General features: G+C 39.5%; 3 protein-coding genes across 3 annotated transcripts; 2 read left to right on the top strand and 1 right to left on the bottom strand.

Annotated features, from left to right (window-relative positions):
- The first annotated feature begins 282 nt into the window (after positions 1–282).
- Positions 283–6,371, top strand: LOC134803411 (transcription elongation regulator 1-like). Its single transcript, XM_063776231.1, has 4 exons — positions 283–401; positions 1,643–1,818; positions 3,979–4,111; positions 6,238–6,371. Exons 2-3 carry the CDS (start codon positions 1,643–1,645, stop codon positions 4,106–4,108), a joined length of 306 nt encoding a protein of 101 aa, XP_063632301.1. The 5' UTR covers positions 283–401; the 3' UTR covers positions 4,109–4,111; positions 6,238–6,371.
- Positions 6,372–11,058: 4,687 nt separating this feature from the next.
- LOC134803514 (uncharacterized) lies at positions 11,059–14,228 on the bottom strand. The gene is made up of 3 exons (XM_063776312.1): positions 12,908–14,228; positions 12,506–12,675; positions 11,059–11,449 (listed from the first exon to the last, which is right to left on the bottom strand). Exons 1-3 carry the CDS (start codon positions 14,132–14,134, stop codon positions 11,356–11,358), a joined length of 1,491 nt encoding a protein of 496 aa, XP_063632382.1. The 5' UTR covers positions 14,135–14,228; the 3' UTR covers positions 11,059–11,355.
- Positions 14,229–14,642: 414 nt separating this feature from the next.
- LOC134803114 (zinc finger protein OZF-like) lies at positions 14,643–20,839 on the top strand. The gene is made up of 2 exons (XM_063775822.1): positions 14,643–15,036; positions 19,505–20,839. The coding sequence occupies exons 1-2, from the start codon at positions 14,754–14,756 to the stop codon at positions 20,605–20,607; spliced, it is 1,386 nt and encodes a 461-aa protein (XP_063631892.1). The 5' UTR covers positions 14,643–14,753; the 3' UTR covers positions 20,608–20,839.
- Positions 20,840–25,216: the final 4,377 nt, after the last annotated feature.

The raw sequence follows: 25,216 nt of genomic DNA, 5'->3' as shown, positions 1-25,216 counted from the left end.
CTGCGCGCGCTGCTCACGGAGCTGGGCGTGGCGCCCACCGCGCACTGGCGCGACGTGCGCGCGCGCCTGCGCGCCGAGCCCACCGCGCCCGTCTACACCAGCGCGGACAAGGTAACACACACTAGCACACTGGCGGCGCGACAAGCTGCGCGCGCTGCTCACGGAGCTGGGCGTGGCGCCCACCGCGCACTGGCGCGACGTGCGCGCGCGCCTGCGCGCCGAGCCCACCGCGCCCGTCTACACCAGCGCGGACAAGGTAACACACACTAGCACACTGGCGGCGCGACAAGCTGCGCGCGCTGCTCACGGAGCTGGGCGTGGCGCCCACCGCGCACTGGCGCGACGTGCGCGCGCGCCTGCGCGCCGAGCCCACCGCGCCCGTCTACACCAGCGCGGACAAGGTAACACACACTAGCACACTGGCGGCGCGACAGGGTATAGTCTGTAGATTTGTAATAGGCCCCGATGGCTAATCATTTGTCTATTGTTAAAGGTGGGATCAGACGTGAACCAAAAGTGAAAAATGAATTCATTAGTGAAATGATCCAACAGTGTTGGATATTTTCATTCGGCATCTTTCACTCGCACTCCGAATGAACAACAAATGAACAGTCTGAACACAGAGTGAATGTTCATTCCAATTTTGCATATTTTTCTCGAATCCTTGTTCCAGTTCCGAAACAATCACGAGTTGCAACGTATCGCAGTACAATTTGAACATTTATTCGGCTAGGTACATAATATATACGATGCAACTAACTGTAGAAGTTCTTCAAAATTACTTAAATTCATCCGCAAATGATTACGATACAATTCAGGATCTTCAATGACTAGTTTCCCCAATGTATTCGAAGCCCGCACCCACCACCGTCGACGTTTTCTTTGCTTTTTGCATGTTAACATTGTTAACATCTTTAATAAATGATCACAAATAAAAATTAATCCAAGACGCACAACTTCATTCGACGCCATAGTGAAAGAAAATAAAAAGTGAATAATCTTAGCGCCAGCACCGTGTGAACATGCAATGAAAGAACAATGAATCATTCACTCAAGTGAACATTCATTCGAGTGAACCGTCTGATCCCCCCTTAAGTAAACCCGCTCGTGCTACCACCTGCATAAAAAAATCGTTCGTTCACTTTAACCGGTTATTGAATTACAACTCCTATGGAAATTGCAATAAGATTCAAAATTAATTAATGAAAAAAAAAATGTTTAGGCTGTGTGGTCCCTTCGACTCGCCGGTACTACGAGTAGTACTATGGTTACCGAGTGCCGGCGAGTCGAACGCTACAGAACCAGTCTAAAATGTGTCATCGAGACGCGTAACAAAGGTTTTAAACTCGATGATTTTGGATGATAAATATTTAATAACATTCATTTGGATTTGATTTGGTTGGATTTTGTTTGATATTTTACATTTAATATTTGTTTCGGGTTGGTGTGGTGAAAAATATTGTGTTTCACTCGGGAGCAAATTTTGTTTGACCCTCGTGCTTTGAAACCCTCGCAACGCTCAAGATTCGATTATTAATTTTGGGATCTTTCGCTTGCTCGGGTATCAATATTAGCACGAGCGGTTAAACAACAACTTGGCCCCCTTGTGAAACAAATAACTATTAATAACGTTATTTTTCAGATGGAGCGCGAATTCCGCGACTTCCAGCGCGACCGACAGAGCGCAGCCAAGACTGCCTTGCGCCAGTTATTGCAAGAGACCAGATCCATCACACACAAGACTCTCGCTAGCATGAAGGATGCTGTCGGCGGCGAGCAGCTGCAGCCAGTACACGACATGCTCAAACACGACGCCAGGTACGTGTAGTGAAGCCTCGTGTACGCCAGCCGCCGCTCCGCCGGTGGGTAGACTGATCCATCACACACAAGACGCTCGCTAGCATGAAGGATGCTGTCGGCGGTGAGCAGCTGCAGCCAGTACACGACATGCTCAAACACGATGCCAGGTACGTGCAGTGAAGCCTCGTGGACGTCAGCCGCCGCTCCGCAGATGCGCATATCTACACGTAGCACACGTAGTACACGTAGACCACGTAGTAGATAATAAGCAAATTACTTTTTTTTTTAGAACACAATCAGTCATAATAAACATATTATATATGTTGTACACAATGTACAGAAACTGAGAGGTGATACAAACAGACCTGGAGGTTCATTAAACGCAATATTAATAAAATAAAAATACATACATATTAATAAACAGATAAAACACCTCTCCATCCGATAAGGGAGTTCCTCTGTAAAGCACGTAGGTTAACAGTAGGGTCTGTGCGGAAAGCGAATAGTCGTAGAATGTATGGGCTCTCCCCTACATTTCACGACTCTTCTCTTTCCGCACAGACCCTACCTACCTACATATAGATACTGTAGCCGCCGTGCAGGTCAGGATCTCGACGACTCAAATAAAAAGCTTCGATTTGAAGTAAACTATTATAATTTCCAAAGTACTGGTTACACGGGCTCCTTGTGGTGATTGTATGGAGGCTGATGAAAGAGTGATTTGGCTAATTTGAAAGTACAAAATGGTGGTTTAGATTTAGGTGCCTCTAATTGGCCGCGATACATAATATGTGGAGCGCTCCTATTGGTGCTTTAGAAAAAGCTTCCAAATACTAGCCGAGCCCGACGGCTGCGTTTAGCTATTGCATTAGAATTTTATACAAATAAAGAGTTGCGTTCGCAACAGATACATTATTAGCATTATGGAGAGATTGGAAGTGACTAGTGCAATGTGAACATAAACTATAACACGGTAGTCTGAGTTTAGGTGTTAACTCCCCTCCCGACGCGGCGCCGTGCCTAGTACACGGCGACCCCGAGGGGTCACCTTGAGGACTTGAGGCTACTGCGAGTATAAATAACATCAACATGGACGACGACATCGACAGTGAAGAGCAGAGCCCGGAATTTTCGCGGCAAAACAAAAGACTGTCGCAACCTTGCTAGAGTTAGAAACATTTTTCAGTCGATATCGATACTTGTGTATGTTGATAATTTTAAACGTCAAACTTCTAAGAAATTATGACGTATAATAAATAATACGCAAGTGTTACTTGCACTGAGTGGGCTATCAAATCCGCTGCAAACTTTTCTTGGTCCGACTCTAATAAGTAGAAGATCAAAACGGTACAGCGAATAAAAAACAAACAATAAGAAAACTTACGTTAGGTTTGTATAAAATTATATAGATACGGATGCAATTTCTTTTTCGAAATACACGTCAGTACACACAGCACAGGACATGACATTTATTTGGTTTGTGATATTGATAGGAGTCGATATTTCATATAGTCATTAATTTCTCACACTCTGGGAGTAAACAGTTTCGTTTATCAGTTTTATCACTATAAAGCCATTTATGTAGGTATACTTATTGTATCTGTTTCTACACAATTTTATACAATACTCACAATTTTTGTTTATTAAATATTGTTTTTATTTGGTTGACCGTATTTTCTTCTATTACACAACTATCGATATCGACAAAATAATGTTTCTAACACTAGCTAGTTTGCGACAGTCTTTTGTTTTGCCACGAAAATTCCGGGCTCTGGTGAAGAGGACTCTGAGGACTAGTCGGCGGCGTCGAACTTACCCAGTGACTTGTCTTGTTAATACATAATTGGTAATCAAGTATCAATCAGTACCAAAATGGGTGGACAGAAAACGAAGAATGAGGTCATAATAGTGACCTACGTGTAGTACAGTCGACTGTAAAAATATGGGTGTAGCCAACTCATGCAAAAATATGTCCCATAGTTCTTAATTCGCTGACATAAGAGCTATGGGACATATTTTTGAGATGATTTGTGCACCCATATTTTTACAGTTGACTGTACACGTAACGAAAAATAAGTACGATATGTACCGTAAAATATTGTCCCTTGCACTCACTTCCTGAGATATAATTTAGCATCTAACTGTGTAGGTATATAATATATGATGTTGGGAACACAGATACCTAGCGCTGGAGCACATGGCGGAGGAGCGCGCGAGCATCGTGCAGCAGTACGTGGCGGAGCTGGCGCACAAGGGCCCGCCGCCGCCGCCCACCGCCACCGAGCCCTCGCGCCGCTCCAAGCAGTGACAGGTGCGCTCACACCACACTCACACCCACTATACTCACATCACTCACACCTCTACTACTATACAACAACAAAGAACATTTGAAATAGAGAGTTACTGTCATGGTAGATTATGTAGCTACAGTACATTTACTGCCATCTTTCGACAGACGATTAAAACTGCTAGAACGCCATTTGACTTTGATCATTATTCTTTCACTGATATGTGTTAACTTGTTAAATATTAATATTAACGCCTTCTACTCGAGAGTAGGCTGAAGGTTATGGCGCCATCGCTCGAAAAGATTGCACCATACCTTTGGCCTATAGTCGAGTACGCCTCGCGCCAAAAACCTGACTGACTGAATCTGGTATACCGGGTGTGGCCTGTAATATGAGCAAAAAATTAAACTGTAGGCTGTACTCCTCATACTGACCAATATTTGTTCAGCGACTTTTAAGAATAACTTGTGGTTTGATTTTTAATACAAGTTTATTGTAAGACGCAATGTATTGTGAATTTGTTATGTTTAAGGCGTGACAAGCAACGTCAATCACAATGATATGGCGTGGCGATGACGTCCATTGAAGATAATATTTATTTTGTATGAGAAATAGGGGGTCTAAATACTTCATAATTTTTAAAAGTCGTTGAATAAAAGTGTCACCGTTTGAGGAATACAATCTATGTTTTAATTATTTGCTCGTGTAAAGGCCACACCCGGTATATACACCGTGTTTTTTTTTTTCGTTAATTTCAAGGGAGCATTCCTTAGCTTAAATGAAGTAACTTTCTCAAAGACACCGATATTCTAATTAACTCCATTTCGGAGATAATCAATAATTTATTTTTTTCCTATAATGCCTCTACAAGCGTGTACACTTGCCTTAGGTCCGGTTTACATATTGATTAGTGTTTAGAATGAGTTCATACATTTGCTACTAAACTTAAGTACAATCTCGGTCGATCGATGTTCGAAATGACATTGATATGTCACAGATTTCAATTGTTTGGTTGAGTTAAATCAAAGACATATGTAACTCCGTATAAGATGAATAAAGTCTAAGGAAAAAACGTACCTCGGAAGTCAAGAGAAGTCATTCTCGGACAGATGGCGCATACACCTTTGGCCTATCCTCGGCTAGATGGCGGTGACGACACTGTTTCATATTTAACAATTTTAACACATAGGTATCAGTGAATGAACATTGGGTCAAAATTATATAAAAATAATAAAATCATTTAACCATATATATTAATTTTTTGATAGTTTTATACGTTTTCATTTTGAGTTTTGGTCGTGTGTCAATAGATGGCAGTAAATTTACTGTGACTACAAATTTCACTATGACAGGACCCCTCTATACTATCTATACTCTTTGGTTAAATGTAATGCCCGTGTTACAACAACGCTATATGCTACATTTAATTACTTTTTAAAATTAATTTTTTCTTTAAAAAAAAGCAAAAAATTGTGTTTTTTTTTTTTTTTCAAATTAACTATGCCATTTAGTTCTCTTGAACGTACTTAACCATACCCCGAAGTTAACGGAATTCAATAAAAACACGGTGTATATTGGCTTTGTGATTCTATTGTAATTTCTGGATATATATAGCGCTGTTGGTTTTCCACGTACTATAGTAGTTTGTGTTACAAGGGATCAAAATGATATATTTCCGTCAAGGGCGTACATTGAATCCTGAATGAAGCGATGGATTCTAAAGTAGAATCCTGAGCGTAATGAGGGATTCAAATGTTAACGCCCAAGACGAAATAATTTTGATACCGTGTGACACGTACTGCTTTTCACATCAACTATGAGGAAAATAAAAAAATCTTAGTGTTGACACAAATTATTATGTTTCAAAATATTATTCAAGCTAAAAAAATAATGCAAAAAATAACAAAAACAGTGTCCTAGAACAGAAAAGTGCCACTTTGATCCCCCCTAGCAGGGAGGAAAAGTGCCACTTTGATCCCTCCTAGCGGGGAAGAAAAAGCCCTTTTCCGAATAGGTGATGTGAAAAAATAAAAGTTTTACAGTTACATATGGGCCTTTAAATTGTCGACAAAGTAACGTAATGTGCTAATGATCGCACTAGTGCGGTAACTACTGTACTGTCAGTGTAACGCGGCGCGTGTGGTTGCAGTTGCAGGAGGCGGGCGGGGACGCCGCGCCGTGGCCGCGCGTCCTAGTGACTCGCCTTCCCAGCGTGACGTTATTCCAACACTGCACTATGGACGTATCAAATAATATACTATAAATAAATACAATATTACAATTCTACGGCCTTTTATTATAATAACAACGTCCTTTTGGAAGCCAATGACCGATATCCGCACCGCAGGTTCGACGCCAAAGACTGATTAATCGGTCACAGACCACAGAGCAACATAGACCTACGTGCATATGCATATTCAATTTCAGTTTTGACACTTCAGTGACGTGGCGTACGCGTGACAGCTTTTGTGTTTGACACGGCGTCGAAAAGGTTAAGTCCTGTGAGTCCTGTCTTATTTTCTTGTATTATGTAATTTTTATTTTAGTAGTGCACAATAAAGACTTGTATGTCTTTCCACGTCTCGGGACCATGGGATCCCGGACCTTTGGAAGGCATGCGTGGGGCCGAAGCCAACAGCACAGAGGCCCTTTAAGACAAGTTTGATGTTATGTTATACACCAGCTAGAACACATTCACGGGCGTAAATCGGTCCCAGCTGGCATAGGAGCTATTGTAAATACAGTGGAGAAGAGTGCCGACTATGGTGTTGAAGTTTGGCTGGTCAAAAGATTGGGCTATTGCTGAGAGGGTATCGTCTTGGGTCGTCCCATTCGTTTTTCGTCAAGTTCTTAAATTACTCCTATTCTGCTTTCGTCACTCATTCTACATTCGTCACAATCGTCGGTGGCTTTCAATGTACAATGAGTGACGGGTTATTCCCACTAGTTACCACCAAGTTTTTACCAGTGGTAACTACTGGGAATTTTTTCCCACCTTTTACCACTGGTAACTACTGGGAATAAAAATTCCCAGTAGTTACCACCAACTCGGGTTAGTGGTAACTACTGGGAATTTTTATTCCCAGTAGTTACCACCAAAACTTTGTTAGTGTTAAATACTAATAAAAACAGTAGGTATGAATAATTAGTATAAATAGAGTTATTTTGAATTACCTAATAAAATCACTTGAAAAATCATCTAAATGGATTATTAAATTTATCCTTAAGTTCATATATCATAGTTTTTGTACTAGTACCGGTTAAACTGTTTCAATATTTTTGGTCACTTTTAAGGGAGTTTACTAAACACTAATCGACTTATAATTATTTATTAAATTACTCTATATATGTATACTACACTATTTATAGTGTTTTTATTAGTATTTAACTCTAACAAAATTCCCAGTAGTTACCACTAACTCGGTTTAGTACCAGTGGTAAAAGGTGGGAAAAAAATTCCCAGTAGTTACCACTGGTAACAACTTGGTGGTAACTAGTGGGAATAACCCTGAGTGACGAAAGCAGAATAGGACTAATTTAAGAACTAGACGAAAAACGAATCGGACGACCCAAGACGATACCGCTGAGAGGTCTGGACACCTGCCATAACAATGTTCCTACACGTTAACGAGGCAGGCGGTGACTTGCCACTAACTAGATGGGCCCCTGAAACTGTCGTCGTAAAGACGACCGAGCAACATCGGTGTGAGCGGCTCAGGGGTGTCGAGAGGTGTGCGCCGCTTTCTACCCAGTGGCTGTTATAACTTATATTCTCTTTATTCATCATTCTTCTTAGGCTAGGGTTTTTATAATATGAATATAAAAGTAAAATATAAAAACACAAAACAATAAAAAATACATATGAACACATTATAAAAAACCTAACCTAGGGTGCCGCCAGCAGCGGGTCATTGGCCCAAGCTACCGGTGGTCAGGGCCGCAGAGAGAGGAACCGGCGGACTATGCGCGCCGTGTCCAAGATCACCGCCTTCTGCATTTGTCCCTTGATCCAACCACCTAGCGAGAGTCTCAAGATGTTAGTCGAGACTTCGCTATTAACCCTTCACTGAAACGACTATCGGGACAATGATCGTCGAATCAACATCCCACATGGCGGTTATTTCGTGGGCCAAGTCTAGGTACTTACTGGACTTATCCTTCTCGGCCAAAGAATATAATACTCACTAGGAGAAGAACGGTAACTCCATACAAAAAAATGTCCCCAACCGTTTATACTAGTGGCGCCGTCGTTGTGTACCAATGGAACTAAAGTTGACAACCGGTTTAGGTAGTAATTCTGTTGATAAACATATTTGTTATCTTCATATCACGAAATATATGAAAGATGCAAATATTACCCCTTGTTTGTGGTATTATCAATTGATTTAAATAAAAGGCATATTCATGTTTATAACATTGTATTATTTTATTTATTAAAAAAATGTTTTACATATAGAAATATACACTGAAAATTAAACCCTGACTAAACTTAATAAAAAAATAGACATTAATAAAGCACATTCACAAAGTTTTCAGTATAATACAAATAACTTTAGGCATGCCTACCTATTACACTTTACACACACAGATACACTCCACTTTACACACGGCATTTTACACAGATTTCCAACTTGTATTCATACATTTCTTCACGGTTAATTAATACGCTTTCCAGATGCGTTATGACGCGGTTCCGTCTGAACCCACTAAAGCTATGAATTTCACTCAAATATGTATCTTCAACAGCCGTTGCTCCGCATTTAGCACATTTTCTATGTGCATTGCTGTAATCCATGTAGGTACAGACTTACAGAGTCTTAAGTGGTAGTACCGCTACATTGTATTTATTATTTAAAGATTTAATAAATAAAATGTTCGTTATGAACTTTAACCACAGCAGTTGGACAGAGTCATTGACAAATAATTTTTTTTTATTATGGTGGGTAGACGTACCTACCCTCCATATATTTTATGAACATTGATAAAGACAGTTGGAAGCAAATATTCATTATAAAACTTAATCGCGTGTACTTAAGTTTTAAGTCCCGTTTTATGATTAATAATGTAAAAAAATCATGAAAATTTTAATCTTAGTTGGGAGCAATGTTGCTGTAGAAAAATGTTTTTATTTTGATTACTGGCAACTTTTTCTAGGAGGCCAAAGCACACATAGAAGCTTCAGGCGCATACATGCGCAATTATTTGGGGACATAACTTTCTTAGGAAGTGAACAGGCCTTGTTCTCGGCCTTCATGAGATTCTCATCATGGGGATGGTGATGTAAACGAGCACGGCCCGACGTTGCGTGCGATCGATCTATTATCACAATATCAGGCTTATTGGCTAACTTATTATTAATTATTTGTATACATATGTATATTGAGTATAATACATATCTTAACTGTACAATGCAGCAAATATCTTGGTCATGCCATACTGGGTCATCACTTTGTTTATTCCCAATAAGGATTATTAAAGCATGAAAATAATGGGAGTATCAAATAAATAAAAGATTATTACAATTTAACATCGTTTAATTAATAATAACAACATATTGTTTCTAACTCATACAATATTGCAGTAAAATTAACTATTACTTTACATATCACTCGTATTATATCCACTATAGGGTATTTGACTGTATTTAAAATAAATTATTTTACACCATGCATGAAATAAAGCACCTGAAGATTAATAAAGAAAGGTAGACATCAGTTATTTTTAGACACAATAGGTATGTCTCCTCTAAATAAAATATTTCACACAGTGCTAGCACCCAAAAGAAAAGGATGAGTATAGTTTTCCTGGTTCTTACTGACTGACAAATTGGTCTGACCAACTATAAAAAGTAGGTGAGTTGACTGTGACGTCACTATACTATACTCATACCATTTTTAGTGCCCCCCATTAGCCCGTCCTTAGATATGACACGTCAGTGCTCCCTAAAGTTGTCCATGGCGCGGTGAGCACGACTAGTAACGACGACTTTAGGTGTTCTTGGCGTTCGTTAATTATTGATATAATATAATACCTATTATTTATTGTATTTCACCATACATTTAAAATTGGTGAATGAAAGTGGCCAAACTAGAGTTTGCATCCGCACCACCTGATTTGATCGGACAATTTAATCAGATTGGCGAAAAATTGTTCTCTTCTGGACAGGCCTCAAGGGGCCCACTGATTAACAGTCCGCCGGACGGTATCGGCCTGTCAGTTAGAACAAAATTTTGACAGTTCCGAACAACTGACAGGCCTATACCGTCCGGCGGACTGTTAATCAGTGGGTCCCTTTAAGTAACACTGGCACTGCACGCTGTCAAAATCTCTGCAGACTTTTCTTGGTCTAACTCTAGTGACGGCCAATGAGGTTATAGTATAAACAACATTATTTGCGGTATTTGACACATTATGACTGACGTATATAGAGATGTAACTAACGCAAATCGATTGTCACAGCAAACGATTACGATTGGATGGCACGTAGACTGAGGTATCGAATTGTGACGTATAATGAATTTTTATTTGAGATTGAAATAAAGCTAGAATTATATGGTTTTCCCGCAAGCTAAATGCATTTAATACACCGACCGAGTAGGTCGCACCCATTGTCAAAATTTAAACTAACTGGGGATCTATTTTAAAGTTTATTTATGTTATTTCCGTGTCAAATTTGTTGTCTGTTAAGTGACGATAAATATATCCATATTTACAGTTAATTATCGGCCTTTTCCTTATTTTTATTAAAAGAAAAATGAAAAATTCATATCGATTTACTTAGACGACTACCGATTCATAACGATGGTGTCCGGCCAACCCTAAAATTAAAAAAAAAAAGACGTAGAACGTAAACGTTCGCAGTGCAGTTGTTTTCCTTTGTGATTTCGATGTGCAATACATTTTACGTAGTATTGCTGTTGTGAGTGACAGACGTCAAATACCGCAAATAATGTTGTTTATACTATAAATAGATCGTGACACACCATTGTTACCATAGAAATAAGGATATGTTAACGTTAATGCGACGTCAGGCGTGGCTCACTCCGCGATTTCGTCGCTTTGCAACAGGTACAACAAGTACATCCGTTCCACACCAATTTTGGTGGCTAGCCATAAGCGGCGCGTGGCGCTGTCGCCACCTAGCGGCCATATCTGTCCAGATCGTAACAGACGCGTTTTGTTAGAGAGTGAGTCTTTTGTACCTAGTAGTATTATTTATTCTGTGGCGACGCTTATGACGTTGTATAAGCCTACGTTGTATAAGGAGTTAAAACAGCAAGTCTTCCGCTAGTCTCTTCCTCGGTGGCAAGTCCCACACACGCACGTTGCCGCCGCCGTCGCCTGCCGCCACGCGACTACTCCTACTGACAAATGTAATACTTAGTTATAATATTATTATGTCATTTTCACCACACCAGCTCGGAAAGGCTTACTTTGCACTTCAAAAACTGATAGCAAAGTTGCATCTTATTCACATGTGAGGCAAAGTAATCAAATGCAAATTTTGAGTTGTTTCTTATGTTTGCTGGTAGAATTGACTTTTAAATGATGATTTTGGATCATAAATATTTGGATTTGATTTTGTTTGATATACTTGGTCAAGCAGATCTTGTCAGTAGAAAAAGGCGGCAAATTTGAAAAATGTAGGCGCGAAGGGATATCGTCCCATAGAAAATTTGAATTTCGCGCCTTTTTTTACTGACAAGATTTGCTTGACCGTCTATATTTTACATTTAATATTTGCTTCGGGTTGTGTTTCACTCGGGGGCAAATTTTGTTTGACCCTCGTGCTTTGAAACCCTCGCAACGTTCAAGATTCGATTATTAATTTTGGAATCTTTCGCTTGCTCGGGTATCAATATTAGCACGAGCGGTTAAACAACTTTGCCTCCTTGTAAAACAAATAACTATTATTTTACAAGGGGGCAAAATTGTTGTTTAACTCGTGCTAAATATTAACACGTTTACCGTCCGGGCATTACATGACATTCACCGTCAAACATTCACGTCCATGTGACGTGAGAAATGGGAATGCTCTATATATTTGTGCATTACCTGTAATGCACGGACGTATCGATCCATGTAAGTAGTGAAGGCGAGGGACAGTTAAAGTGTTAATAACCGAACAAGCGAAAGATTCCAATATTCAACCACGAGTGGTTCGATTGGTTCATACAGTCAGTGGGGAGACACTCCTGACTTCGGGTAAACTCGGCTCAGCATTGCTCCGAGCAGTTATTAGGGTTGGCACAACTTGACATCCCTTTGCGTGCACGACCACAGATAAGATAATAGCTTGAATTTTGATAACCCTAAATAGCCGAAAGGGATAGTGCCATATATTAGGAAGGGACAGCATGATTCGACCCTGAACCGCTGTCAAACTTCGGTTTTGTAGGAAGTGCTGCTGCTCTCACCCCGCGTGTGTGACGGCGATGCACAGCGCGTCTCCACGGAGCACGCAGGCCGCCCTATTCCGAGCCACGTCCCACACGGTACAGTCGGCGTCGGCGGCTCCACACACCACGGCGGTGAGCGCGCCGGGCACCCACGCTGCGCACGTCAGTGGCACGTCCAGACAAATTATCTGTAAACAAGATTAATGTCCGATCTTTACGTTATTCCGCATACCGATGCTGCATTTACATGACACGATCGGGGAATCGGAGCAAATTTATACCTGCCATATTAAGCGCTTATTAGTCTTATTACATCTACGCGGTCGCCGGGGCCGAACTAACTTACAAAATGAAAATAAATATCTATTAATGCTAGGTATTATAATCTATACACAAAATGTGGCATCAAAGAAAGATTACCTTCAAAGGACTGAGTTGATTGACGTGGTACAATCTCAGCTCCGAATCCATAGAGACAGACAGGAACACCCCCGGCTTCTGCGGGCTGAACACCACGCTCAACACGCAACTCTTGTGCCCTTCCAGCACCTCGAACACAGGGTCCACCATCGCGCTGTCCGCAATCGCCTCAAACGATTTTATCTTACACAAATACAGCTTCCCACATTTCGTTCCGACAACAAATATATCGTCAGAAATCTTCTCGTCCCAAGGTCGAAGCGGATACGTTTTCACAAAATCGAAACAGGTTATATCTGGCGTCACCAACTTACGTGAACCGTTGACGCTGTAGCAGTAAATATTCTCGAATTTTCCTGGATTAGCATTCACCTGCCATACGTTTATAGTTCCATCGCTGCCAGAAGAAATTAAGACTTGATCGGAGCCACATCTGCGTTTACCAGTATTCACTACATGCATGGTCAAATATGTATTGGTTAGAGTAGAGTCCACCCACATTAGGAAAGAGACCCGTTTAGATCCGTGGCAGCCAGCAGGGGAAGTCAATTGCACATTTTCTTCAACTGTATTAGAGCCTAATTTAGTGCTGCAGAAAACCACTTCTCCAGAGCTTGTTCCGTAAGCTAAAAGCGGCATGCTGTGATGATATTTAACCACGCTCACGCAATTTTTCTCAGTAATATCTAAGGAATGAACAAAGTTGTCATTTGCAGAGCGCTTGGCTGTGTAAATCCGAATCAAACCAGAGTGCTCACACCATTCTTCATGCTGAGATTTTCCTACAGACACAGCTAGAGAGTTACCTGCGCTGCTGAAACTGAGATCGAGGACTCTGGAGCTCTGATGGTCACCGGCGCCGTGGGGCGTGTCTGTATTTACTTTTATTTCTTGAAACAGTTTAGCTGTGGCGACATCTTCTTCGTCGGAATCAGATGAGAAAAACTCTTGATCGCGTTGGTCTAGTTGCTCTAACATAGTAGGTACAACTCGCCTTAAAAACTGATTTAGGCCTGGAGGGGGGTATTCATGAAGCGTAGCCTCCTGCGCGTTCAAATCATCAGGAGTGACAACGCATCCCGAATCTTTGGACAAATTAGTTTGGCACCCCGTGCCGGTCTCACCAAACTCGGTGGTCTGCGTAGAACTGGTGGTTTCCGACCGCTTGTTAGTGCTTACTGAGTCGAAGCCTACCGCTTCGCTATCATAGCCGCTTAGATTAGACATCCTTAAATCTTATTTATCCAAAAGAAGCGATACAGGTTAAATATACAGGTTATTCGAAGTTTATGTTGTCAACGTTACCATGACAACGCGTTTGTTTGGTAAAAACAAAAGGCGTAAACGTGCCAGTAGTATAGCAAGCAAAAAAGGTGGGAAATCATAGATTCACACTTTACAGGGCGAGTTGGTATTAGAAAAGATGAGAAATACTTACCTGCTGTTCGGAAAGAAAAGAGTCGTGGAATGTTTTGGGCCCGATACATTTCACGACTCTTTTTTCCGCATAAACTCTAAAGCCCGCTCCACACTCGTGCGCGAAAAGCCCCCTCCACACTCACGTTCGCGGCTTCGCACCGCGATTCGGACACGAGTGTGGAGCGGGCTTCAACGTAACGCATGAGTGAAATGAAGCGTGAATGTCATGTCAGAATTGATTGTCAGATCAGATTAAGCATTTTAAGGTTATGAAATGAATTCATTAGTATTGATAATAATGTACCATTAATTTATTAAAAGTTACTACTGTCCATTATATCTTAATTTATTTACGAAAAGGAATTGTACATAGTATATAACAAAAACTTCATATTAAAGTGTTCTGTTTCACATTGTATTCTGCGATATGTCACAAAAATCTATCGTTGAGGTAGACTTACCTATAAAAGAAGTACCATGCGAGGTGCACGTGAAAAAGGAGCCAGAAGAAGGAACAGACGAGCCAGAGAAAGGAAGAGAAGATTTAGAACAATCTGAGACACAATCGCTTGTGAAAAACGAACTGCGAATAAAAGAGGAACACGTTTGGGAGGATGAGGTTTTCGAGCCAGTGCGTGTCAAAGTTGAAGTTGAGCAGGGGCCACCTCACTCCGAGGTCCCGGTGCAGGATATCACTGGATCGATCTCTGGTAAGCAGATAAAACATGTTTTTAAATCTCAGATACTAAAGTTACAGTTCAACGGGTTTGGCCGGTCGAAGTATTTAGCAGATGGCGCCAGCATAGCTTGCACAGTCAATCCCTATAATTGTGTCAAATTTTTGTTTTATTGTGGAATTTTATGCCCTTAATGCCAGCGCTTTAAGCCAAATCTTAAAGGGGCAAACTATGATGGTGCCATCTATGCAAACCTTTGACAGTTGCCAACCCCATTGTCCAATCTTTCTAACCAATCTATCAAGTCGACCTCGCCCACCGAGGGTTCCGTATTTGTTGTTATAGTGGCAACAGAGATATATCATCTGTGAAAATGTCAACTGTCTAGCTATCACGGTTCATGAGATACAGCCTGGTGACAGACAGATAGACAGTGGAGTCTTCTTCTTCTTGTTGTTAGGGGCTATATAAGGCTCCATAGCCTATGTATCACTGCGACCATCCCTGATCTATTGTGATCGCCACCTACTACAACTCTCAATTCAAACCTGCAACTTCGAACAGTAATCCAGTAACTTTGTCGAATTTTGTAATAGCTGGTTTGTTACTGCACACCGTTGTATGGGGACCTTGCACTTTGAGACTATGCGCTGAAACTTGGCACAGTTGATTGTTAGCTGGTCTTGAGCAGATACAGACCGGGAGCCGTCGAGAGCCACCTCTCATTTAGTGGGGGGGGGGGGGAGGGGGAAAGTTCGACGCTGCCGCGCTTCACTTGGAGCAACATTTCTCTAAAACTATACCTATTATGGCATGTAATATATCATTTTCGGATAAATTAAGGATGAGGAATCTAGTTTTGGCACAAAAACAATGCACTTTCTAACAAAAAAAAAAGCATAAAGTAGAAATACTAAAAAACGTATTTTTGATTTTTTCATAATTACCAATTTTTTTTTAAAGTGTAGCAGGAATCTGAATACAAAAAATACAGTCGTAAAGCTACACTTATTACGTTTAAGAAAATATATAGTTTAATATACAAAACTGTTGATAAATGGGAGATAAAAAATAATATTAAGCGTGGGTCAGAGTGATCTCAATACAAAATATTATGAATGTGGGAAAGTTACTTATAATTTGTTCTACAATCGTTTATTTTTCTTGTTTTTCGTAAATAACTCGTAAACGGTAGCCCACAGCAAAAAATTATCTTCTACGTAAATAATCTGTTTCAGATTTCTTATAAAATAAGTACTACTGTTTTTCGCTACCATCAATATTAAAAAAAATATTGAAGGGAGAAAATAAATACTTAGGTCCCCTTTTTTAATCATTCGTAAATAACTCGTAAACGATGGCCAATAGCAAAAAATTTTTTAGTACATGAATAATTTACATAAAATTTCCTACAAAAAAGGTCATTCAAACTTTTTCGCTAGGATCAATATTAAAAACGATATTAAAGAGAGAAAATAAATTCTAAGGTCCCCTTTTTAAATATTGATCCTAGCGAAAAAGTTTGAATAACCTTTTTTGTAGGAAATTTTATGCTAATTATTCATGTGTTAAAATATTTTTTGCTATTGGCCATCCTTTACGAGTTATTTACGAATGACTAAAAAAGGGGACCTTAGTATTTATTTTCTCCCTTCAATATTTTTTTTAATATTGATCTTAGCGGATAAAAGTAGCACTTATTTTATAAGAAATCTGAAACAGATTATTTACGTAAAAGATATTTTTTTGCTGTGGGCTACCGTTTACGAGTTATTTACGAAAAACTAAAAATATAAACGATTGTAGCACAAATTATAAGTAACTTTCCCACATTAATAATATTTTGTATTGAGATCACTCTGGCCCACGCTTAATATTATTTTTTATCTCCCATATAACAACAGTTTTGTATAATAAACTATATATTTTCTTAAACGTAATAAGTGTAGCTTTACAACTATATTTTTTGTTTTCAGATTCCTACTACACTTTTAAAAAAAATTGGTAATTATGAAAAAATCCAAGATACGTTTTTTTGTCTTTTCTACTTTATGTTTTTTTTTGTTAGAAAGTGCATTGTTTTGGTTCCAAAAAAAAATTCCTCATCCTTAATTTATCCGAAAATGATATATCACATGCCCTAATAGGTACAGTTTTAGAGAAATGTTGCTCCAAGTGAAGCGCGGCGGCGTCGAACTTCCCCCCCTCCCCCCCACTAGATGAGACGTGGCTCTCGAGGTCTCCCGGTCTGTATCTGCTCATGACCAGCTAAGAATCAACTGTGCCAAGTTTCAGCGCATAGTCACAAAGTGCAAGGTGTCGCGCACTAACAAACTAGCTATAACCTGGCTCTTTTGCATCAAATCCGGTAGTTCTGATTTTTTGAAGACTTATTTATGATGTTGGCCCAATGAATAATCCAAGTTTGTGACCTCGAGCACCGAACGCAACTTTGTCAAAAATCGAAAACCCCACGAAAATTTCGGTTTTCTTAAAAGAAAAAAAAAGAAATCTAAAGATTTGGGCGATTATAACCCTAAATACTAATTTTTGATAGTACCTTTTCAGGCCGTTTTTAAAGTGGACTAAATTGACTACAGTGCGACACTAGAATTGTCTCTGTACATCTAATAGTTTCTAAGATAAAGCCTTTCAAAGTTTATAATTTTTTTCGAACTTATATGAAAATGTTATATAACTTGCCCTATAGTTCGTTTTTTTAGCATTAGAAAGAAATTGAAAGAAGGTAAGCGATCTTGACATGTCTTTTAATTGAAAAACGCTTTTTAAAAATCAGTAACTATTACTTATGAAAGCAGAAGAATATAAATTATTGTATTAGAGTCATAATTGTTACATATTTGTCGTAACTTATTTTTAAAATGTGTTTTTCAATTCAAAGACACATAAAGATTGTTTACCTTATTTCTAATGCTAAAAAAAAGAAATATAGTTAAGTAAAAAAAAGAACTAGTGTTCCGACCCTTGCTCCTCCCTTTTTGGGGGGTAGGCACGGTACGATCTCGAGCTACCTGGCCAAATCAGGTTTGTTTGACTTTAGGAACAATCGTGCCTAGCTGCATCGCCTGAAACAAAAGTGCATACTCACTGCACTTACTTACCCTACGATCACAATTTCAAAAAATTATAAATTTTGAAAGGTTTTATTTCGGAAACTATTAGATGTACAGAGACAATTCTAGTGTCGTACTGTAGCCAAATTAGTCCACTTTAAAAACGTCCTGAGAAGGTACTATCAAAAACTAGTCCTTTAGGGTTATAATCGCCCAAATCTTAAAAATCTCCAAAAATTTCGCGGGTTTTTCGATTCTTGACAATTAAAGTTGCGTTCGGAGCTCGAGTTCTCAAACTTGGATTATTCATTGGGCCAACATCATAAACAAGTCTGTAAAAAAATCAGAACTACCGGATTTAACGCAAACGCTAAATGTATAAAATTACTGTATTACAGCTGCAGGATCTTTTTTTTGATCTCAAGAGACTTTAACTCCTCCGGGCGCAATATGTGTCCGCCCCGGATTATGTCACGAGTACGCATTAGGCAAAAGGGCACTCTGTGAGTATGTGCAAGGGTGTCTCTGTCCGATGTCGCGTTTCCCCATAGTGTGCATGTGCTTATTTAGGCCGCAATGCCCAGTAAGCACCCTTACCAAGTTGCGCAGTTGGTTGCTAGACAGTGCCAAGGCGTTCGAGGACGCCTTTTTGCTGAAGGCCTTGATAAGCGCTTTGGAATGGTTCAAACCTGTTGTTTCTCTCCAGAGTTGAATGGTTTTGTAGTGACAGTAGGTCTTTAGGGTGAGCCGCGTTAGGCTTTTGGGAATACCACAAAACGGCTCAGGGCTGTAGTTCTTCCCCTTAGCCCCTGCTCTGCAGTGGAGTCTTAGTAATAGGGTCCCGTTGTTACCCTTTGGGTACGGAACTCTAAAAAGTTATATGATCAAAGAAGTTCTGAGAAAGTTTTTGAGGGCTATAACAACTGGAATATGCCGAGCCTTAAAAACCTAATACTTTTAATGAAATTTACTTGGCTCCATCATAAAATATTTTAGCAAACTGTTGTAAGTTTATCTAATAACTACCCCTTTGTAAAAATTTAATTTTTATTTATAACTAGCAAACCGCCCCGGCTTCGCACGGGTTAACAAATTACACACCTAAACCTTCCTCAAGAATCACTCTATTGATATTAGGTGGTAACCTCATTAAAATCCGCTAACAAACACACAGACAGACGCGGTGGGGGACTTTGTTTTCTCTCTCGCACTTGCACGGCCTTCTGGAGTCGGACTCGCGACAGTAGTGCAGGTAGTATTACGTATAAAAGATACGGAACCAGACTGGTGCTGCGGCAAGTATAGTACAGGATGTGAACGCAACTGTCGTTGCTCTCATACTAGATTAGTACTAGTAGTGTGGTTATCATTGTACTCGTAGTTGAAGTGATCTTTGCTATGAATAAATACCCTTCCTTTCTGTCCAGATGCAGCGACGAGTTACGGATCAAAGGACTACGCCTCGAATCTCAAACGCGAGCTTCTAGAAGAAATCGACTCAAGAAAGAAACGAGAATTGTCCGAACTCATCAAAAAGGAAACTTTCCCATGTGAAACTTGTGGCGAGCTTTTCACACTCAGATCAAGGCTAAAAAACCATATGAAAGAGCACGGGAAAAATCGCTTTATGTGCGATGTATGTAAAAAGGGGTTCGGTTTCAAATGTAAACTTATAACCCATTTTAGAGTACACACTGGGGAGAAGCCTTTTTCCTGTAACATTTGTAATGAGCGCTTCAAGAGAAAAGATAACTTAAGAGAACACATTGCAGTTCACAGTGGGAAATTGAGATGCGAAATATGCAAAAGGCAACTTAAAACTGCAAGAAGCTTAAAAAGTCATATGAAACTCCATAAGGGAGATAAACCATTTCCGTGCGACATATGCACTTCGTCCTTCAGTACTAGAAGAGCTTTGGATGAACATAAACTTATACATACAGGTATAAAACAATTCTCATGCGACGTTTGCGGTATGAAGTTCTTAAAAAAGAATCCTCTGATCATGCATCAACGGGTACACACCGGTGAGAAGCCGTACGCATGTGATATATGTAATAAATCGTTCAGATTAAGATATCAGGTAAATACTCACAAAAGAGTGCACACGGGACAAACGCCGTATTCTTGTGGTGTATGTAAAAAACAATTTTCGCATAAGAGTAATTTGACTAAACATGAATTAATACACACGGAAAACCAGCCTTATTGCGAGATATGTAAGAAGCACTTTATGCATAAAGCGTCTTTAGTTATTCATTTAAGAATACATAGTGGAGAGAAGCCGTATTCTTGTGATATATGTAATCGACAATTTAAGGATAAAAGGTACTTACCTAGTCATATAAGAACGCACACTGGTGAAAAGCCATACGCATGTGATGTATGCAACATGCGGTTCACTCTAAGAACTGGTCTGAACGATCATAAACGAGGCCACACGGGAGAGAAACGACATTCATGTGAATTGTGTAAAAAACAGTATGTGGACAAAAGGACTCTTGTTAGACATATGCGTACACACACTTAATACCAAATTATAAAGGCATCATTGGGTACTTTCCTCTACTTAAAATAAATTATTTCACACTGTGCACGAAACAAAACACCAGATCATTATTAGAAAAACATACATAGCAGTCATTTTTGACCACAATTTCTATTTAATAAATCGGATTGAAATAAAATAAAGTAGGTGAGTTGACCGTGACGTCACTATACATATGAATACGTGTACACGTTTTCATATAAGTTCCATAGTAGCAATATGTTTTGACAGTTATAAAAAAGAAGCTGATTTGACTATCTAGTAGGAATGTAACCAATTATATGTACGCCTGAATTGTGTTGAACATGATTAACATTATATAGCATTTGCCATCGTATTTTATCACAATGTTGGTATAAATATACAAAAAAATAATTACAAAAATAATGATGTTTCATTAACATAATCTTATAACGTTAAACGAGCAATTCTTGTATATTTATTTATTTATACATATATTTCGGGGATCTCGGAAACGGCTCTAACGTTTCGATGAAATTTGCTATATGGGGGTTTTCGGGGGCGAAAAATCGATCTAGCTAGGTCTTATCTCTGGGAAAACGCGTATTTTTGAGTTTTTATATGTTTTCCGCGCAAAGCTCGGTATCCCAGATATTATTCTATATACACTCACAGTCAACACAAATAACAGTATTCTTATAAATGCGTTATCTAAAAGAAAAGGGCAGAAATAGGCCAAATATGATGCCTGCCTGCAGCTGTTTTTCTCATACGTGCGTTTCGATATCGGTGCGGCGTTTCTGATAATTTCAGCCATGTCAGGAGCCCCTGTGTGTCAGCTGTCGTACCGAGAATATTTGTTTTCACCACACCAGCTCGGAAAGGCTTACTTTGCACTTCAAAAACTGATAGCAAAGTTGCATTTTATTCACATGCGAGGCAAAGTAATTAATTGTACATTTTGAGTTGGTTTCTTATGTTTGCTGGTGGAATTGACTTTTAAATGATGATTTTGGATGATAAATATTTGATAACATGCATTTGGATTTGATTTGATTTTGTTTGATATTTTACATAAATTAATATTTGCTTCGGGTTGGTGTGGTGAAAAAATTTGTGTTTCACTCGGGGGCAAATTTTGTTTAACCCTAGTGCTTTGAAACTCTCGCAACGCTCAAGATTCCATTTTTCGAACCACTCGCTACGCTCGTGGTGCAATTTTGGAATCTTTCGCTTGCTCGGGTATCAATATTAGTACGAGCGGTTAAACAACAACTTTGCCCCCTTGTAAAACAAATAACTATTGTGTTCGTATGTGTAGGCACACTGCATAATGTTTGTTAGTGTGCGTGACCGCTAAGGACGGCGCTCCCGCGGCCTGACTACGCGGATGTAAGATACTACATCCGATATCGAATCGGAAAATGTGAAAACGCTCTTACTTAACCCGTGGAGCGCCCCAGTAGTACCGTAGCATGGAATTCCTATACTAAGTACTATTACACGTGTGACAGTAGGGCCTCCACGGGTTAATGACGAGTTTGCGGCGATCACAGTTGACTATGGGTTCCTGGTGCTGCTCAGCCGTCGTGAACACATTGTACTCCGTACAGCGTCTTAGGTCTCTTATGTACAGTTAGCAGCAGAAGTTGCTAAGCGGGCGAGGTGTTGAAAATAACCTTGACACGATCTTATTCTCTAACAATAAAGTCGCGTCAAGATCATTTTGAGCACCTCGCCCGCTTAGCAACTTATGCTGCTGACTGTACGTGGTGATGATGACTATACAGATCTGCAAGCACGAATTGTTAACATTTTGAACGCCACAGACGGCAATTGACGTCAACGCAAAATCGTGACAAAGACGGCATTTGACGTTCGATCGTTTTTTGATGAATAACTACTGAAAAACATCCAACTTTTAGGTTGGCATTATTTATTCACAAAACTAAATTTTACCCCCGTGGCGTCAGTGGCACGGCAAATGGATGCGCCGTTTGGCGTTCAAAAGGTTAAGATCGCCATCCCATTTGGCGCCAGAGAACTCTCCTGAGGCCGCGAACTTTGGCAGTCCCAACCGCACGCACTGTAGCCTGTAGCGCACTCTCACGGCTCGGCCACGACATTGTGCGACCGGCCGCGGCGGCGGCGAGAACCATAGGTTGGAGCGAGACAGCGATCGGACCTTGCGTTCCCACCTAGCCGCCGCCGTCGGTCGCGCAATGTCGTGTAGCGAGCCCTAAGAAGACAGAAATCCCTTCTGTCATGGGGACCAGAAAGTGATATTTTTGTAATTCCTCGGGCAAAGGTAAATACTCGTATATTTTATGTTATTTTTATGTCAGGTGTATTGCGAAACTCTGGATGTCACTTGAAATTTTAATTTTTCGGTTATTTCTTGTATATATAGGTTAATTTGTAGGTATAGTGCCTTAGTTTTCACTGAAATGGTGTATAAATGTCGTATGTAACAATAAAAAAAAAAATAGTCGGCGCGGCATTTCGACACCGCAGGCGCAGGGGACCGTAGGGCTGGCGCATACCGGAGGTACCTGGCGCATACCGGAGGTAGTACCAAAAAGAATAGATAGTATAGAGGGGTCCTGTCATTGTAAATTTTGTAGTCACTGTAAATTTACTGCCATCTATCGACACACGACTAAAACTCAAAATGAAAACGTATAAAGTTATCAAAAAATGTATATATATGGATAAATGATTTTATTATTTTTATATCATTTTGATCCATGTTCATTCACTGATATCTATGTGTTAAAATTGTTAAATATGAAACGGTGTCGTCACGCCATCTAGCCGAGGATAGGCTAAAGGTGTGTGCGCCATCTATTCGAGAATGACTTTTGCTTGAATTCCGAGGCACGTTTTTTCCTTAGACTTTATTCGTCTTATACGAAGTTACATATGTCTTTCTACATGTCTAACTTTGGTAGTACTTACGTAACGCGCGGTAGGCGGTGGAGAGGTGGATAATGGTAAAGATATGTAGTTTATTTTAAGTAGGCTTATTACAATACATATTTACAATGCGCTTAAAAAACGCTGGTGGCTTAGAGGTAAGGGCTTGCGACTTTCAATCCGAAGGTCGTGGGTTCTAATTCGAATCGTTTTTCGGAACTTATGTACAAAATATCAATGATATTTACTAGTGCCTTTCCGGTGAAGGAAAGGAACTGGTTAGTTTTCATACAATATGTAGTGAAATAATCTTTGATACGCATCAAAGATGCTAGGATTTTTGAGGTCCCGTAATAAGGTGCGATAGTAAGTATTTTTCAAACTCGATGGGTAGGGTGACAGGTGTCATCTCCATATAATTTATAACCTAAAAACTCCAAAAATCGCAAAATTGTATTGAAATGAAACATGTCAGCGTACCCATAGAGTTTGAATAATACTATAGATATAGGTCAAGCATTTAAATAGAGTTAGACCAAGAAAATTCTGCAGCGATTTTGATAGTCCACGCAGAGCAAGTGTTATTTTAAACGTCTAAATTTCATAGAAGTTTGACGTTTAAAATAACACTTGCACGGCGTGGGCTATCAAATACGCTGCAGGCTTTTCTTGGTCTAACCTTAGCTTTTGTATCTAGAGGTATATATATATTCATATAGAGATCATATAACTCATAGTAAAAAGGTTTTGGACCAATATATTTATACATTATGAGACGTAAAACAAACAACATGTTCACAACAAACCGATATATTGATTTAATAAATGGCATGCAATATTCAATTTAAACAGACTAAAATGCTTGCATTTTTTTGTAAATACAATAAATACCCGATTTACTTAATATAAAAATAAAATAACTAAATGACTTTATAAAGGATGGCGTACATCGCTACAGAAGTACAGATTATAGGCCGGGACAAGTTGCCAGCCGAGGTGCAGGATAGACGCTTACAAAACGAGTCGGGCAATCCTAGTTCCTGCTTATACATATTTGTATGAAGTCGTAAAAAATGTAAACTAATTTCACGGATACCTACTTTAAAAAAGAAAGACCATTAATTGTGAATTTCACACTTCGTGCTTTTTTTTAAACGACGCAGTGCAATATACAGCAGCCCGTAATAAATAAATTAACAGTCATGTATTATTTCTTTGGATATTCGCAACCAAATTTAAAAAAAGCTATTTGCACCAATTTACATTCTCATTTCGTTACGGTTATTCTTAAGGAATTATATAATATTTAATCCCCGACGCAAAAAGAGGGGTGCCGCTATATCCGTGGCACCGTAGCTCTTAAACGGCTAAACCGCTTTGGATGCTCTGGCTCTTAGACATATTTTATCAAAATCGCTACAATCCGTTAGGTGGTTTTTTAAAGTCATTTTTTGGTTTACATTTACATAGAGTTACACCAAGGAAAGTCTGCTGCGATTTTGATAGTCCTCGCAGTGCCAGTGTTATTTTAATCGTCAAACTTCAATGAAATTATGACGTATAAATAACACTTGCACTTGATAAACACATTTTTTTTCTTAGTCATGGGTATTTTTCTATTTTTTACATAGAACGACTCACAACATGAGCCTTCTTGAGCTTACTATTAAGTCAATTTGTGTAAGAATGTAATACTATAGTATTTATGTTTGTG

The sequence above is a fragment of the Cydia splendana genome, chromosome 26 (genome assembly GCF_910591565.1).
Source record: "Cydia splendana chromosome 26, ilCydSple1.2, whole genome shotgun sequence".
Lineage (NCBI taxonomy): Eukaryota > Metazoa > Arthropoda > Insecta > Lepidoptera > Tortricidae > Cydia > Cydia splendana.
The sequence above is the reverse complement of the archived record's forward strand: the minus strand, read 5'-3'. Positions and strand labels throughout refer to the sequence as shown.